The 14775-nt window shown below is 55.2% G+C and overlaps 1 protein-coding gene across 1 annotated transcript; it reads left to right on the top strand.

Annotated features, from left to right (window-relative positions):
* The first annotated feature begins 269 nt into the window (after positions 1–269).
* Positions 270–14185, top strand: PTGES (prostaglandin E synthase). Its single transcript, XM_030838605.2, has 3 exons — positions 270–552; positions 3925–4007; positions 11776–14185. The coding sequence occupies exons 1-3, from the start codon at positions 424–426 to the stop codon at positions 12023–12025; spliced, it is 462 nt and encodes a 153-aa protein (XP_030694465.1). The 5' UTR covers positions 270–423; the 3' UTR covers positions 12026–14185.
* The last annotated feature ends 590 nt before the right edge of the window (positions 14186–14775 follow it).

The following is a 14775-nucleotide window of genomic DNA, read 5'->3' on the forward strand; positions in this document are numbered from 1 at the left end:
GGGGACAGATAGCTTGGTTCTCACACCCTGACCCTCAGGGCGGTGGCCACAGATCAGTGACTCTGCCACCTGTGGAAGTCCTGCCAGGCTCCTGGCTTTGCTGCACGCCCTGAAGACAGGCACTGCCATCCACCACCCCCCACTTGACAGATTGAGGAAACTGATTAGAAAGCGTTTAAGGATTTGCCAGGGAGGGGTGGGGCGGGGCCAGGGGCCCGATCGGGAGCCCCCCTGGCTCTCTGCTTCTCCCAGCATCTGGGGGCAGAAGTTGCGGCTGCTGGGAGGTGGGCGGGTGCCGAGTGCAGACAAGCCTCCCGCGTGCTCTCCCCGCCCCTCCCTGCTCTCGGAGACAGAGCCACGCGCCCGAGCTCGCAGCCGCTCGCTGTCTCTCCCGGAGCTGCCGCCGCTGCTGCCACCGCCGAGATGCCTCCCCCCGGCCTGGAGTTGATGAGCGGCCGGGTGCTCCCGGCCTTCCTGCTCTGCAGCACGCTGCTAGTCATCAAGATGTACGTGGTGGCCATCATCACGGGCCAAGTGAGGCTTCGGAAGAAGGTACGTGCCGCCCTCGGGGATCCCAGCCCCGCGTGCGCTCCCTTCTCCCACCGCCGGGAAGGCTGGGGACGGGACCCTTGGCCCAGATGTTTTCGGGGCCAGAGTTTGAGCGAGCGGGCTCGGGACCAGGTGCCTCTCCCAGCCCTTTGGGATGGCTTCTCTGCGGCCCTTGGTTTCAGCGGGGCCCGCACCTCCTTTTCCTCTGTTTTAAGAGCATTTGCCATTTGCCGTGCCACCAGGTGAGTTCTCGGCACAGCAGGACTCCACGAGTCCCGCTGAGCTAGGCCGGCGGCTCAGAGAGAAGCAGGTCCCAGAGGGTGGAGTGAGGCAGCATTCAGCCTCCGTCCAACCTGGCGGCTTCCCGCACCGGAGATCTGATGTTTGGGTGGGGTGGGAACCGGCAGAACAGGAGGCCAGAGAAGCCTTTAAGTGGAAATTCCCAGCTCGCCCGGCAAGGTCGCTCCCAAACCCACCGCAGCCTCCCTCCAGAGGCCAGGTCTCAGGCAGGCTGCGCTGAAGTTCTCGGGGAGGAATTTCCCCCACCGATCCGCCAATCCGAATCCTGGAGCCAAAACAGCAATAAAGACGCCAAGATCTGAGCCGGTGGGGGCGGGCGGGGCGGGGGGGGGGGGAAGCAAGGGGGCGGGTGGACCTGTTCCAGGGCGGCCGCTAGCCCGCGGGGCAGCCAGGGCCAGGGAAGTGGCAGCAGCCGTCCTGTTAGACAAAGAGAAGCCCAGGGGTACCTCTGATCATCCCCCCAGGTATTTCAGAGAGGAGTTGTTTCCGACCGTGCCCCTTCGTCCAGTTCCGAGGCGAGGCAAGGCCGGCGCCCACGTCGTGCCATGCAGAGGGTGGACACTGGGGAGAGGAAGGTTGCTCAGCAGCAGGGCTTAGCAGGTACGGGCAGGACCGAAGGCAGGGCAGCTCCCCGGGTGAACGAACTCCCAAAGCAGAGGCACACGGATCGTGCTCACTTCTCCCTGCCCCGGCCCATCCTGGGATGCAAGATACAGGCAGCAACTGGGGACAGCCGCGTTCACCCATTGAGTCCTTCCATGGAGCGTTTAATCCCCACCACCGCCCGGGGGGCGGGGGGAGTCGGGGTGGGGGCGTATTCAGCGTGTCATCCAGTTGAGGAACCTGAACTCAGAGAGGAGACCTCTCTTGTGAAGGCCACACAGCGGGGTTGGAGCCCAGGGGCCCAGCTCCGGAGCCCACTTCCTGCCATGGCGGGGATGGGGTTCTCACCAGGGCCATGCGGGGCCCAGAGCTTTTCTTTTAATGTGAATTAGGGAAGGAAGAGGCAAACCTGTTGGGGTGCCTGTCTACCGGGTCAGTAGGGAGTGGCAGAAGGAAACCTCCCCTTGGGCTGGCTCCGGTTCTCCCTACACTACAAATTTCCCTCTCATTCAGTCAGTCAGGGAGGAGCTGGGGAAGCCACACCGTGGGGAGGTGACGGATGCCTGGGGAGGTGACGGATGCCGGCTCTGGCTCCTCCACCCATTAGCCTCGGGACCATGGGCAAGTCTGAGAGCTTGATTTCCTCATTTGTAAACTGAGGATGGTCACAGCAGTGCCAGGAGAATACAGCTCCTGGCACGGAGCAAATGCCCCACCAGTGTTAAGTCTTCATTACTTATTAACAGTTGGAATTGACATGACAGGCCAGAGATCTCTTGGTGGGAGTGCATCCCGAGGCCTGACCCCGGCCCCAGCTAGAGGCAGTGCTTATGCTTCTGACGCTGGGGCTCTATCCCTGTCTGCACTGCCGCTGGCTCCTGGCCAGGCCAACTTGTATTCATGCTGTCTTCAGGGGTGAGCAAACCCATGGACTGTGGACACCCAAGACAGCTGCCCACTGAATGCCGAGACCCTGAGAAAGGTGTCACAGGCCCACGGACTCTGCAGGGCCATCAGAATTGGTGATTCCATGACTTAAGGGCCAGCACAGAAGAATTCTGGGCATTGGGGAATCCTGATGGTGACAAGCGCTGCATTCACCTCTGGGCTGGAGCAGGGGCAGACCCACCAGGCAGGACAAAAAAAAACCCCAGCACTTGGGAACAGATATCTCAAGGGCTCATGAATCAGAAGCAGCAGGATATGCAATTTAGAAAACGTGCCACAGAGATTCAGGTTTGCTGTGGGGTTGGTGGGGCTGGCTGGCTGGATGCCCGCAGGGAACAGTGCAGCAAGAGCAACGGGTGTGACCTCCAATGACCTGAGTGTGACCTCAAGTCCCTCTTTTGCATTGACGATTCACCCAGCGAGCGCCCTCCTGGCGCTGTGCTGGGGCGTCTCCACTTCTCTCCTTTGCTCTTCATGTGGTAGATGAACCTCATTTGATCTGGAATTCACAGATGAGGAAGCTGAGACCCAGGGAAGTTCAGAAACCTGCAGTTAGTCGGTGTGGAGCTGAGTTTCTCACCGGGACCTGTCAAGACCCTCTCATTGCTCTTAGTTCAAAGTTTAAATTCTTAGGCTCCTGCCTCCAGGACCCCTGCTGACCCCTGCAGCTTTATCTTGGAACTCTGTCCCTTGCTGTCTATGCTCCAGCCATGCTGGTTTTTCATTCTTCATACATGCTCTTCTTCTGGCCCCAGGGCCTTTGCACATGCTGTTCCGTATGCTATTGCTATAACCCTCCCTTCTTCTGGTTAAGGTTGATGCATCCTTCAAGCCTCAGCTTTACTGTCACTGCCTCAGAGAAGCCTTCTCTGATCCCCAGCCTTGGTTGGGTCTCCTGTGAACATTCTCAAAGCACACCCAGTCTTCTGTTTCTCAACACTCACCACCTGGTCTTCCCTGGTTCATTGGCAATTCCCTCATTACACTGTGGGCTTCACGAGAGCAGAGATAGGAGGGCCTTTTCCTTAGTCTTTTCCGGCTGCTCTACAACAAAATGCCAGAGACTGGGTGGCCTATCAGCCACAAAAATTTATTTCTCACAGTTCTGGAAGCTGGGAAGTCCGAGGTCAAGGAACCGGCCGAGGTGGTGTCTGATGAGGGCCTACTTTCTGGTCCATAGATGGCTATCTTCTTGCTGTGTCCTCACTTGGCAAAGGGGTGAGGCAGCTCTCTGGGGTCTCTCATAAGAGTGCTAATCTCATTCAAGAGAGCCCCACCCTTATGACCTAACTGCCTCCTTAAAGGCATCACACTGGGGGTTAGGCTTCAACATAGGAAATTTGCAGGGACACAAACATTTAGTCCATAGCAGCCTTGTTCACGGTGAGTCTCCAGCACTTCGCACGCAGTAAGAGTTCATGGGTGCTGGTGAATGGCCACGTATGTGCCTGCCTGCATCGCCGCGGACCTAGTCGACTGGGCCGTCCATCTCACGAACGGTAACTCTCTGCTGATGTATTCCAGGCTTTTGCCAACCCTGAGGATGCTCAGAGACACGGAGGCCTCCAGTATTGCCGGAGCGACCCAGATGTGGAACGTTGTCTCAGGCAAGTACCACTGGCCCCTCAGCCTGATCATGGCCTGTCCTTTCGGGCCCTCTTCTGAACATGGGGGCTTGGAGGATGCCCAGGGGGCCTAGGTCTTCTGCCTTCCAGATCCTCTTAGACTGTTTTCATTTATTCATTAATTTAAGTTCTAGTGACTCGTGGAAAAGTGATATGTGCTCGTGGCTCAGGATGACAAAGTTGGAATAGGATGTTCAGTGCAATTTCAGTCTCTCTCCCACCTCTGACCTGCAGGTCCTGCCCAGATCTGCTCCCCAGGGGCCAGTGCTGTTACCAATGTCTTACGCATCTTCTCCGAGACACTTTTCCTGCATTTACTACACACGCGCTATGCTTTTTCCTTTTTACCCCCAAAGGATCACTCTTCACCCACTGATTTATACTGTCCTTTCTTCACATAACAGAAATTGTTTCATAGCAGCCCATAGAGGGGCCTCGTTCATTACGTCGGCACTGTAGCATTTACGCCATTTCTCTATTAAATAGATGGTCCGTAGCTGGTCCAACCACTTACCCTCCGATGGCATTTAGGCTGTTCTAAGTCTTTCTGTGTTATGAACAGAGTGCATCGAAGCTTCTTTCATTTTCCTTTGTGCGTCAGTGTGAGCAAAACTGCGGGCTGCGATCAAATGGTAAGAAATCCTGTCAAATGGTACACAAGTCTAGCCCCACAGCTGGTGTGTGAGACGTGTCTCCGACCCTGCTAACTCTGTATCCACTTTTGGGTGGATCCTTGCCAACATGATGGGTGAAAATATACATCACATTTCAGTTTTACTTTGCATTTCTTTCTTTCTTTTTTTTTTTTGGCTGTGCTGTGCAGCTTATGGGATTTTGGTTCCCTGACCAGGGCTCGAACTCAGGCCCTCAGCAGTGAGAGCACGGAGTCCAAACCACTGGACTGCCGGGGAATTCCCTACTTCGCATTTCTGAGTGAAGGTGAACATTTTTTCATATGCTTAGCGTCCCCCAGTCAATCTAAAGCAATTTTTCTTATTATAAAACTCAGAACTAGTCATTGCAGACCATTTGGTTAATATTGAAAATACATAGAGCCAAAAGGGGAAAACCACTCACAATTCTTGTTACTGTTAACGTGTTCATCTGTCTCCTCTTTGTCGTCTAAATATTTTTCATAACACTAGGTGTGCATGGTACACCCAACTGGGTGTTCTGATTTTTTTTCAGTTAATTATTTCATGAGCACTTTCCATGTCAGTAAATACTACTCGAAAAGTGATAATTAAAAAAGGGATGCAGAGGGAGTTCCCTGGCGGTGCAGTGGCTGGGACTCGGTGCTTTCACTGATGTGGCCCAGGTTCAATCCCTCATCAGGGAACTGACATCCACAAGCCACATGTGGGGCCATAAACAAATAAATACATAAAGGCCGTGTAAAATTCCATCAGAGACTAAAGGTTAATTTCACGTAGCCAGTCTCAGTGGTGGGTATTTTAGCAGTTTCCTCTCTGCAGTTTTACACCAATGGGCTGGAGAGCCAGGAGGAAGCACTCCCAGGGGATGGGGGTTGTCAGCAGGCGTGGGATGGGTGTGGGGAGGATGGGTAGCTGGACAGGAGTGAGACAGACACAAGCCCTCACCTAGTTCTTGTCACATTCCCATGAATCACCGGCAGAAATGGGTGGGACCAAGTGGTATAAATAATAGAGATTCTTTTCTTTTTCTTGGCCATTGAAAATAACATGTACTTGTGGTTTTTAAAAATTACATAAATGTGTAATGTAGAAAGTGAAATTCATTGCTATTTCATCCTTTCTAATGTAACTACAGTATATAGTCCTTCATACGAGGTCCATCCATCCATCCATCTATCCGTTCATTCAACATTCAACGAGCACTGACCATGTGCTAGCTACCGTGTTTAGCACTCGTTGTACTTTGGTGAACAAAAGCCTCACCCGTACATGAATCCATACTGGTGACCCTCATGCCACCTGGTTGGCATGACTCTCCGGGGCAGTGGAGAAGCGTGTGATGAGTAGCAGGGGCAGCCGGTTGCCAGGCCAGCTCAGAGCAGCCACCCAGAGTGCTTGGCTTCTCCCAAGGGGTGAGGGGTCTGTGCAGCAAAACTTGCGTTACTTGTGGCACAGGGGTGGTTACACAGGGTCATGAACACTTTGTTTATACTGGCTGCAACCATGCCAGGGAGAGACCACACACCCGTGTGGTACCGCGATGTCTCCACCCACCCAACATGATTTTCATTTCTGAACAAAAGGACACGTCATCTACAGTGCTCATGCTCAAGTAGCTGAAATTCAATTCGGCACTTTTTTTTTTTTTTGGCTGTACCACATCACTTGTGGGATCTTAGTTCCCCAACCAAGGATCAAACCCGGGCCCTCCGGCAGTGAAAACACCCCAGTCTTAACCACTGGACCACCAGGGAATTCCCCAATTCAACACTTTTCTTTTCTTTTTTTAATTAATTAATTATTATTATTATTTTTGGCTGTGTTGGGTCCTCGCTGCGTGCGGGCTTTCTCTAGTTGCGGTGAGCGGGGGCTACTCTTCGTTGCGGTGCGCGGGCTTCTCATTGCAGTGGCTTCTCTTGTTGTGGAGCACGGGCTGTAGGCACACGGGCTCAGTAGTTGTGGCGCACGGGCTTAGCTGCTCCGCAGCATGTGGGATCTTCCTGGACCAGGGCTCGAACCTGTGTCCCCTGCATTGGCAGGCGGATTCTATCTATCTATCCATCTATTTATTTATTTATGGCCGCGTTGGGTCTTCATTGCTGCGCGCGGGCTTCCTCTAGTTGCAGCGAGAGGGGGCTACTCTTTGATGCGGTGCATGGGCTTCTCATTGCGGTGGCTTCTCTTGTTGCGGAGCATGGGCTCTAGGCGCGCGGGCTCAGTAGTTGTGGCGCACGGGCTTAGCTGCTCCACAGCATGTGGGATCTTCTCGGATCAGGGCTCAAACCCGTGTCCCCTGCATTGGCAGGCAGATTCTTAACCACTGTGCCACCAGGGAAGTCCCTGAATTTTCTTTCTTTCTTCATTATTTATTTATTTATTTTGCGGTATGCGGGCCTCTCACTGTTGCGGCCTCTCCCATTGCGGAGCACAGGCTCCGGACGTGCAGGCTCAGCGGCCATGGCTCACGGGCCCAGCCGCTCCGCGGCATGTGGGATCCTCCCGGACCGGTGCACAAACCCGCGTCCCCTTCATCGGCAGGCGGACTCTCAACCACTGCGCCACCAGGGAAGCCCTATTTTATTTATTTTTTTATACAGCAGGTTCTTATTAGTTATCCATTTTATACATATTAGTGTATACATGTCAATCTCTATCTCCCAATTCATCCACCACCACCAGCCACCCCCGCCGCTTTCCCCCCTTGGCATCCATACGTTTGTTCTCTACATCTGTGTCTCTATTTCTGCCTTGCCAACCAGTTCATCTGTACCATTTTTCTAGGTTCCACATATATGCGTTAATATACGATATTTGTTTTTCTCTTTCTGACTTACTTCACTCTGTAGGACAGTCTCTAGATCCATCCACGTCTCTACAAATGACCCAATTTCATTCCTTTTTATGGCTGAGTAATATTCCATTGTATACATGTGCCACATCTTCTTTATCCATTCGTCTGTTAATGGGCATTTAGGTTGCTTCTATAACCCGGCTCTCGTAAATAGTGCCCAATGCAGCACCCTTTGAGCACCTCTTAGCTAATAATGTCATATTCATTTGGTGAGTATTGTTGGTGACCTTCCATGTACTGTTATTTACTGGGGCTTACTATGCCGGACCTAGGGGTTCCTGGGGCCCCAGGGCTCCTGCTGACTTTACATAACATCATGGAACCTCGAGGGCGCAGGGAATCACACATCCTGCCATCTGCTACCGGAGAACTGGCTGGAACCTGACAGGAGACGCCCTGGAAGCAAAAGTGAGTTAAATATTAGACCAGAGGTTTTAGTGCAACCAGGGCCGCCTTCTGCACAAACAGGAAAGCACTTTGGTCTCAGTTCTTGGAGCACAGATCTGCCTTGCAGATTAGCTCAGGCTGGAGCCCAAATGTGAGACCAGCTCTGGGAGGGGTCAGGAACCAGGTTTCAAGGACAATGATGAAACCCAGCCACGTCCTTTGAGTGATTCCTATCGAAGTCTCCCGGCCATGTAGGTTTGGGCCAGATTCTGAGTTCATGTGAATATGCAGCTTCATTGGGGCCGGCGGGGGGGTGTGTCTCTGCGTGGTCCCGAAGAAGGAAGACAAACACTTGACCCAGACTTTGAGATATTTCTGATTATTTGGAGTGTGGTGCGGAGACTTAATCTGAGTGAACTGGTTTTTCAGGAGACTGGGTCACAAAATCTCAGCCCTAGAAGTCCTTTAAGACCCCATCCAAACACATTATTTTGTGGATGGTGAAAAGAGGTCCAGAGACAGAGACCTGCCTGAGGCCAGGGGTCTAACGAGCACCCTTGGGGAGGTGCGAGGCTGCTAGCCTCGCACCGTAAAATGTTTATGAATTTGGCCTGGGCGTCTGAGGGCGCTGGGATTCTGGCAAAACCAAGAGTTGAAATTAGCTTCAGCAATCATGTCCGGGACAGGGCTGGTGGTGATGATGACGGTGCCAAAGAAGATGGCAGCTAAATTGGGGCAAAACTACGCCGTGCCAGGCGGTGTTCTAAGCACTTTATAGGAACCAACCCACTCTGCCTCCCAATAGGCTTCCAAGGGCGGCACTAGCATCAATAGAGGAAGAAGCAGGTTTGCCAAGGCCGCATCGCTCGTGAGCCCAGGCCATCTGATATGGGCTCTGCTCTCCTTTCAAGAAGGCGGTTTAACTCTATTTTATAACCTGCCTTTAAAACTAAGCAGGCGTCACCTCATATCAAACCTGAATTCAAGGAAATCACCCGTGCAGATGGAGAGCCTGGGAAGGGAAGAGGAGAGAGCTAGCGGGGCTGCCAGCAGCTGTCCCTGCCCAGGAAGCCTGGGGGGAACTGTAGGGCTCTCTCCGCAGTCCTGTCACCGGATGCAGTAAAAGGCAGCCGGTGTTGCAGTGTCTGTTGACGGGAGAGGCAGGCCTGGCGCTGCAGGGAGCCATGCAAGTCCAGTCTAGCGGGAATTTGCTCTGAGTGGCTTTTACCTTAAAAAACTGGTCATTAGTGGAATGACACATTTTGCCCAAGAATCTCTCTGGTACGTGACTCCCTCCATGTCTCTCGATTCGGATCCCGGGGTAGGGGCGGCGGGGAGGAGAGGAATGAGCTTTCTTGGCATCACGCCTGTCCTCGGCGCCACTTGTGGCTTCGTGGGGGCCCCATGGCAGTTTCCGTGGGGACTGGGCACCCCAGGGGCTGAGGGTCTTTCTCAGCTCCCAGCCACCTCTCCTTCCTCAAAGGTGATCTCTGAATCCTCTAGTCCCAGTTGCTGGAGCCAGGAGGGAGGGCTGCGCCTCCCATCTTTATTCCTCTTCTGTGCCTGGTGTCCCCCCACTTCTTTCCCTCACCTGTGCTGTGGGGTTTGGCCGACGATCCTCTCAACAGCTTTCTAAAAAGTGACTCACTCTCAGAATGTAAATACATGCTTTAAGGAGAAGTGTCTCATTGAATGGGTTTCATGCGCTAGTTACGCTTTTCCTGAAACTTTCCGAGAAATATACAACATGACAAAAATACTCCCAGCTGGTACCATCTCATGAGTCAACCTGTGGGAGGAAGACCACCTTCTAGGACACCCTGACTTAACGTAAAATAGGTTTTCCAAGGTGTCTGTCTCATAGCATGTTAGGGGATGTTGGTGTACACAGGTGTATGTCCATAGCATGGGGTTAAATAGCATGATTTTAGAGCAACAGTTGCTGCCTCTTCCCCAGTAAGGTAAGGGACTTGCTCGATTGAGGAATTGAAATGGCCCCAGTCCTCAGCTTCCCCCTCTTCATCGCTGTAGCCAAGATCTGGCCACGGCCTGCTTCTCTCACATGCATCCAGCAGTATTTCCCTCAGCTGGCGAGAACTGCCCTGCTGTAGGCTTGCTTTCCCTGGGGCTGTGTTCCAAGGTCAAGCTTTGGGAATAAAGGAGAAGGAAGACTCATGTTGGCTCCAGGATATGGGGACAGAGACACCAACTGCAGTGTCCTGAGTTTGACCTAAGATCCAGGCCCTGCTGGGTTTATGGGAGCTTTTGTACACTCAGATTGAATTCCAGACCCCTTACCCTGCTTCATGAGGCCCCTCTCCCCCTCTTACCCTGTCTCCCTCCCTCGTACGTGCCACACTCCAGCCACATGGGTCACTTTTCTGAGCCTTGAACACGCAATGCTCATTCCCACCTCAGGGCCTTTGCACAGGCCCATGCTTCTCCCTGGAGAGTTCTTCCCCTGCACAGATGGCCCCTCATCATTCAGGCTTCAGTACAACGTCTCCTTCCCTGACTACACCCACCCTAGTCATGCCACAGAGACCCCTGCAGCCCTGGGTTGCTGAGTGCTTCTCCCCTCTGCCCTGCCCAGTTCCTAGAGTCCACATACCCTGGCCCTTGCCTGAGGTCCTTGCAAGTGGCAGGGAAGTGGAGGACTCCGCGGCAGGTCCCCACACAGGGGCTGCTGGGCTGGGCTTGGCCCGTTAGTGCAGAGTTGGTGAGATGCACTCCAGCTGGAAGGCTTGGAGAAGGAGCTGCAGTTCTAGAAGCGTCCCCGTGCCTCACACACGTGGCCTGTCCTTGGGGGAGGTCACGGCCCAGGCACCGCGCTCCTGTTTATTTGCGCTTCCAGCATGCCATCTCTGGCTTTGGTCATTTGCTCAGTGTCTAATTTATGGGACTTGACCTCCCCACCCTCCACAGAGGAAGCTGCCCATTAGTAGGAATCATGGAAAATGTGAACCAACTCTGAGCAGAAGTGGATGAGTTTTCTTTGTCGGTCATTTTTTTACGTCAGGGTTATACACAGCTGCCCCTCCCCCCCCACCACATATACTCACACACTTGATATTTTAAACAAAGAAAGAAACAGGATAGCGCGGATGAAACAGAGCTTCGCCGCTGGCCGGCGATTGGCTGGCTCCAGTGAGAGCAAGTTGTCCTTATTATCCCTGAGAGGAGGAAGGCTTTGCTTAGATTTAGGGGCAGAATAAGACAGAGCCAGGCGTGGATTTCAGATGCGTGTTCTTAGCCCATCCCTCTGGGGAGGGCCCAGGAACCTGCATTTGGAAAGAGGACGGCCTCAGAAAAGCCCTGCCTTGGTGGTAAAGAGCACGGGCTGGGGAGCTTCCTGGTGGTCTAGTGGTTAGGACTTGGCGCTTTCACTACTGTGGCCCGGGTTCAATTCCTGGTCGGGGAACTGAGATCCTGCAAGCTGCGTGGTGTGGCCAAAATTAAAAAAAATAAATAAAAGAGCAGCGGCTGGAGGCAGACCGAGGCTCCAGCCCAGCTTTCACTCAACCCCACTGAGCCCCACTGTTCCTGCCTGGTGTTCAAGTCCAGAGGGGAAGATAGGGGAGACCATGGCAGGGGCTGCTAAGAAAACCAACCAGCAGCCCTTCGTGGCTCCCGGTCTGCTAACAGGGTTCACTTTCTGAGCTGCTCACCGGCACGAGCTTGGAGTCACCGTCGCCCCTGCCTCTGGGGTATCTCCTTGTCTTGGCCGTGACGGACGTGAGTCTGGCACCCCCGAGGTGGTCCCCAGGGGTGTGGGGCCTTTCGGGGCAGAGGGTCTCAGCTTCCAGGACATTCTCAAAGCCAACTCCTGGCTGACTGCACCCTCTTGCCTTCCCAGAGCCCACCGGAATGACATGGAGACCATCTACCCCTTCCTGTTCCTGGGCTTCGTCTACTCCTTCTTGGGGCCTGACCCCTTCGTTGCCTGGGTGCACTTCCTGGTCGTCTTCCTGGGCCGCATGGTGCACACCGTGGCCTACCTGGGGAAGCTGCGGGCGCCCACCCGCTCTCTGGCCTACACCCTGGCCCAGCTCCCCTGCGCCTCCATGGCCCTGCAGATCGTCTGGGAAGCAGCTCGCCACCTGTGACCAGCCGCTGACACTTCCTCGGCCGCCGGACCCCCGGCCACGAGCCACCGGGCGGGAGACCAGGTGCCCCTCTGAGATTGTGATAGGCCCCGGGGCCTGGTATCCTGGCAACCAGCTGGATTCCTGGGTGAAGCCACCGATTGGAACTGTGTAGAGACCGGTTGTCACGACTGATAGAAAATCCTTCCACTTAAAGAACAGAGCATGAAAAGTATCCCTCCCTCTTCCTCCCCAAGTCTGGGAAGGGTGAGCAGAGACTCAGTTCAGGTTTCTGAACCTAACGACCCTCTGAATGCAGGGCTGTAATAAATAAGGACTTCTCACCTCCACCCCAGAGATGCTGATTTAGCTGGTCTAGAGGGGAGCCTGGGCGTCTGCATTTTTAGGAAGTTCCTGTGAGTCCCGGCAATGGCCGGGCCTGGGGCCCACTGCCAGCTCCCTCTAGGGGAGGGCCCAGGACCGGCAGGTGGGAGTTTCTCTCCCGGTGGGAGAAGGGTTGTGCTCCTTTGTGCCCTGTTGACACTTCCCTGTGCCACATTCCTTTGCTGCATCCTTCTGTCTTGGGCACAGGTGCCGATGGGGAGGGCCCACAGTAGGGTCGGCCTTCTCTTCCCGAGGCTTTAGTTGCTCCGAAAGGCTGTCATTCAAGGACAACGGGCTTTGAAGGACCAACCGCTAAAAGGAAATTTTGACTCCTTCGGTATTTGCGAGGCTTGAAAGCCGCAAATGTGCACCCCTGCCGGGAATCGTGTGTCTCTCCTGGACTCTTGCAGTAAGAGCATGTGGCTTTAGTCATTAATGAAGTGTCTGACCAGCTTGGCCCCCTGGCGGCGGGTGCCCGGCATCCACCACCGCCCAGGCTGGCTGGGGATCCGGCTCGCCCGGCACTCTTGCGGGTCTGTGTCTGGGGGCAAAACTGACAAGACACAGTCTCTGGCAAACACACAAACCCACCCAGACGAGGGTGCTGAATCATGCAGAAAGCAAGCAGGCTGCTGGGAGACACCCTCCCGCCTCCTGCCGTGGGCCAGTAAGATGGTCAGTCAAGCCCATTTTTACACATGAGGAAACCGAGGCTCAAGGTGGACTCCCTGCAGTGTGGGATCAGCTCTGAACCCCGCCTGTCTGGCTCCCCCAAACTGCTCTAACCATTGTGCGGTCCTGCCTTTCCCCAGACCCCCCTCCCCAGCGCTGCCCCTTTCCTCCAGGATCTAGGGAAGCCCCCCTCACACCTGGGCATGGCCTCCTCTCACAGCGCTGCAGCCCCCGAGCTTCTGCCCCCGCGGACTGATGGGTCTGCCTAGTGGGGGCCTCACTGGGGACCCGGGGTTCCCCAGGCCTCACTAGAAATCCGAGTCGGCCCCCCTGCCCGGCTGTGCTAGGAGGTGGGCTGGGTAGCATTGCTTCCTGGTGGTGAGATGAGCCTCTGTTCTGGGGCTGCAGCCGCACATCTGGAAGCAGAAAGCGCGTGTCCCTGTATTCAGTGTCTGCTGTTTGCTAAGCATCGGCTGAGCACGGTGTTCACAGTTTTTTTTCCACTTGATCCTCCGCCCCAGGAAGGAGGTATTTCTGCTTTTTGATGAGGAAAGTAAGGCTCAGGAAGGAGCTGTAACTTGCCCAACATCCCTGAGCTGGGATGTGATAAAAGAGGAGTAGACCCAGGATGTGTGCTTGTGTTTTAATACTTTGGGCTCTTCCCGGACCAGGGAAAGAGGGACTGAGAGGGCAAAGTGCCCAGCTCAGACCCGGATGAGGAGGGCATCCGATACCCACAGGGACCCTGTGACCCTGGGACCGAGGGAGGGGGCAGCTCCTCGGAACTGCAGAGACAGCAGCCCCTTGTGCACTGGCCCATCATTCGCTCCCTGCCCCGGCCCCCGGGACCCCTCAGATGCTGAGCTGCAAACAGGGTGGGGGGACGGCAGGACATCAGACAGTGACAACCCAAGTACTCAGTGCCCTAAGGGGGGGTGGGCAGTGGGAGCACAGGGAGGGCCTCTAACCCCTGCTGGGGAGGGGCTTCCTAGGGGACGTGACAGCTCGCCTGCCATGGGCGTAAGTCAGACCGGCTTTGGGGGCGTGTCCAATCCAGCTGAGGAAAGATGAGCAGAGCTCAGCCCCCCGGGGTCTTGTGCCTGGGAAGTGGCGGGGGGCGTGTGGGAGCGGGGGTGGGCGGAAAGGGGCTCATTCAAGGCCTTGGGGCCTTGTGGGGTGGGTTCAGAGCCAGCGTGAGGAGAAGTGGGCGAGGGGTTAGTGACGTGGCTCTGTGTCCCAAGAGAACTTCCGAGAAGCCACATGGAAGGCAGCATGGTGAGGTTGACAGCTGGGCACTGGCTCTGGTTCCCAAACTGACGCAGACAGTGCCCAGCTGTCCCTCCAGTTTCTGGAGGGGCCGGGAAGAGGCAGGCGCAGCCTGACGGCAGGGAGGGGCAGCTGGCAGGAGCCGGGCGATGTTTCCAGGGTAGACCCGGAACCCTCCAGGATGGGGAAGGGCTGGGGGCGGCTTCCCGGAGCAGCTGCCCCTGGGGCTGAACCACAGCGCCCCTTTCTTGGGCAGCGGCTAAGTGAGCACTGCAGGTGAGACGATGCGGGTGGGCTGGCCTGGCCAGAAGCCCCACCCACACCCCGCCCCAGGCCATCCTGGGCGCCGGTGAATTCCTCTGACTTCGCCTTGATCGCACCCCATCCAGATGCGGGGCGCCCTCTTGGGCTGCCTCCTCCTGACCCTGGGCTGTGGGTGGTGCGAAGTG

The sequence above is a fragment of the Globicephala melas genome, chromosome 6, assembly GCF_963455315.2.
Source record: "Globicephala melas chromosome 6, mGloMel1.2, whole genome shotgun sequence".
NCBI lineage: Eukaryota > Metazoa > Chordata > Mammalia > Artiodactyla > Delphinidae > Globicephala > Globicephala melas.

Coding starts and splice junctions, on each gene's coding strand:
- PTGES (XM_030838605.2), top strand. CDS start 424: ATGCCTCCCCCCGGCCTGGAGTTGATGAGCGGCCGGGTGCTCCCGGCC. Junction 553..3,924: donor AAGTGAGGCTTCGGAAGAAG/GTACGTGCCGCC, acceptor GATGTATTCCAG/GCTTTTGCCAACCCTGAGGA. Junction 4,008..11,775: donor GATGTGGAACGTTGTCTCAG/GCAAGTACCACT, acceptor TTGCCTTCCCAG/AGCCCACCGGAATGACATGG.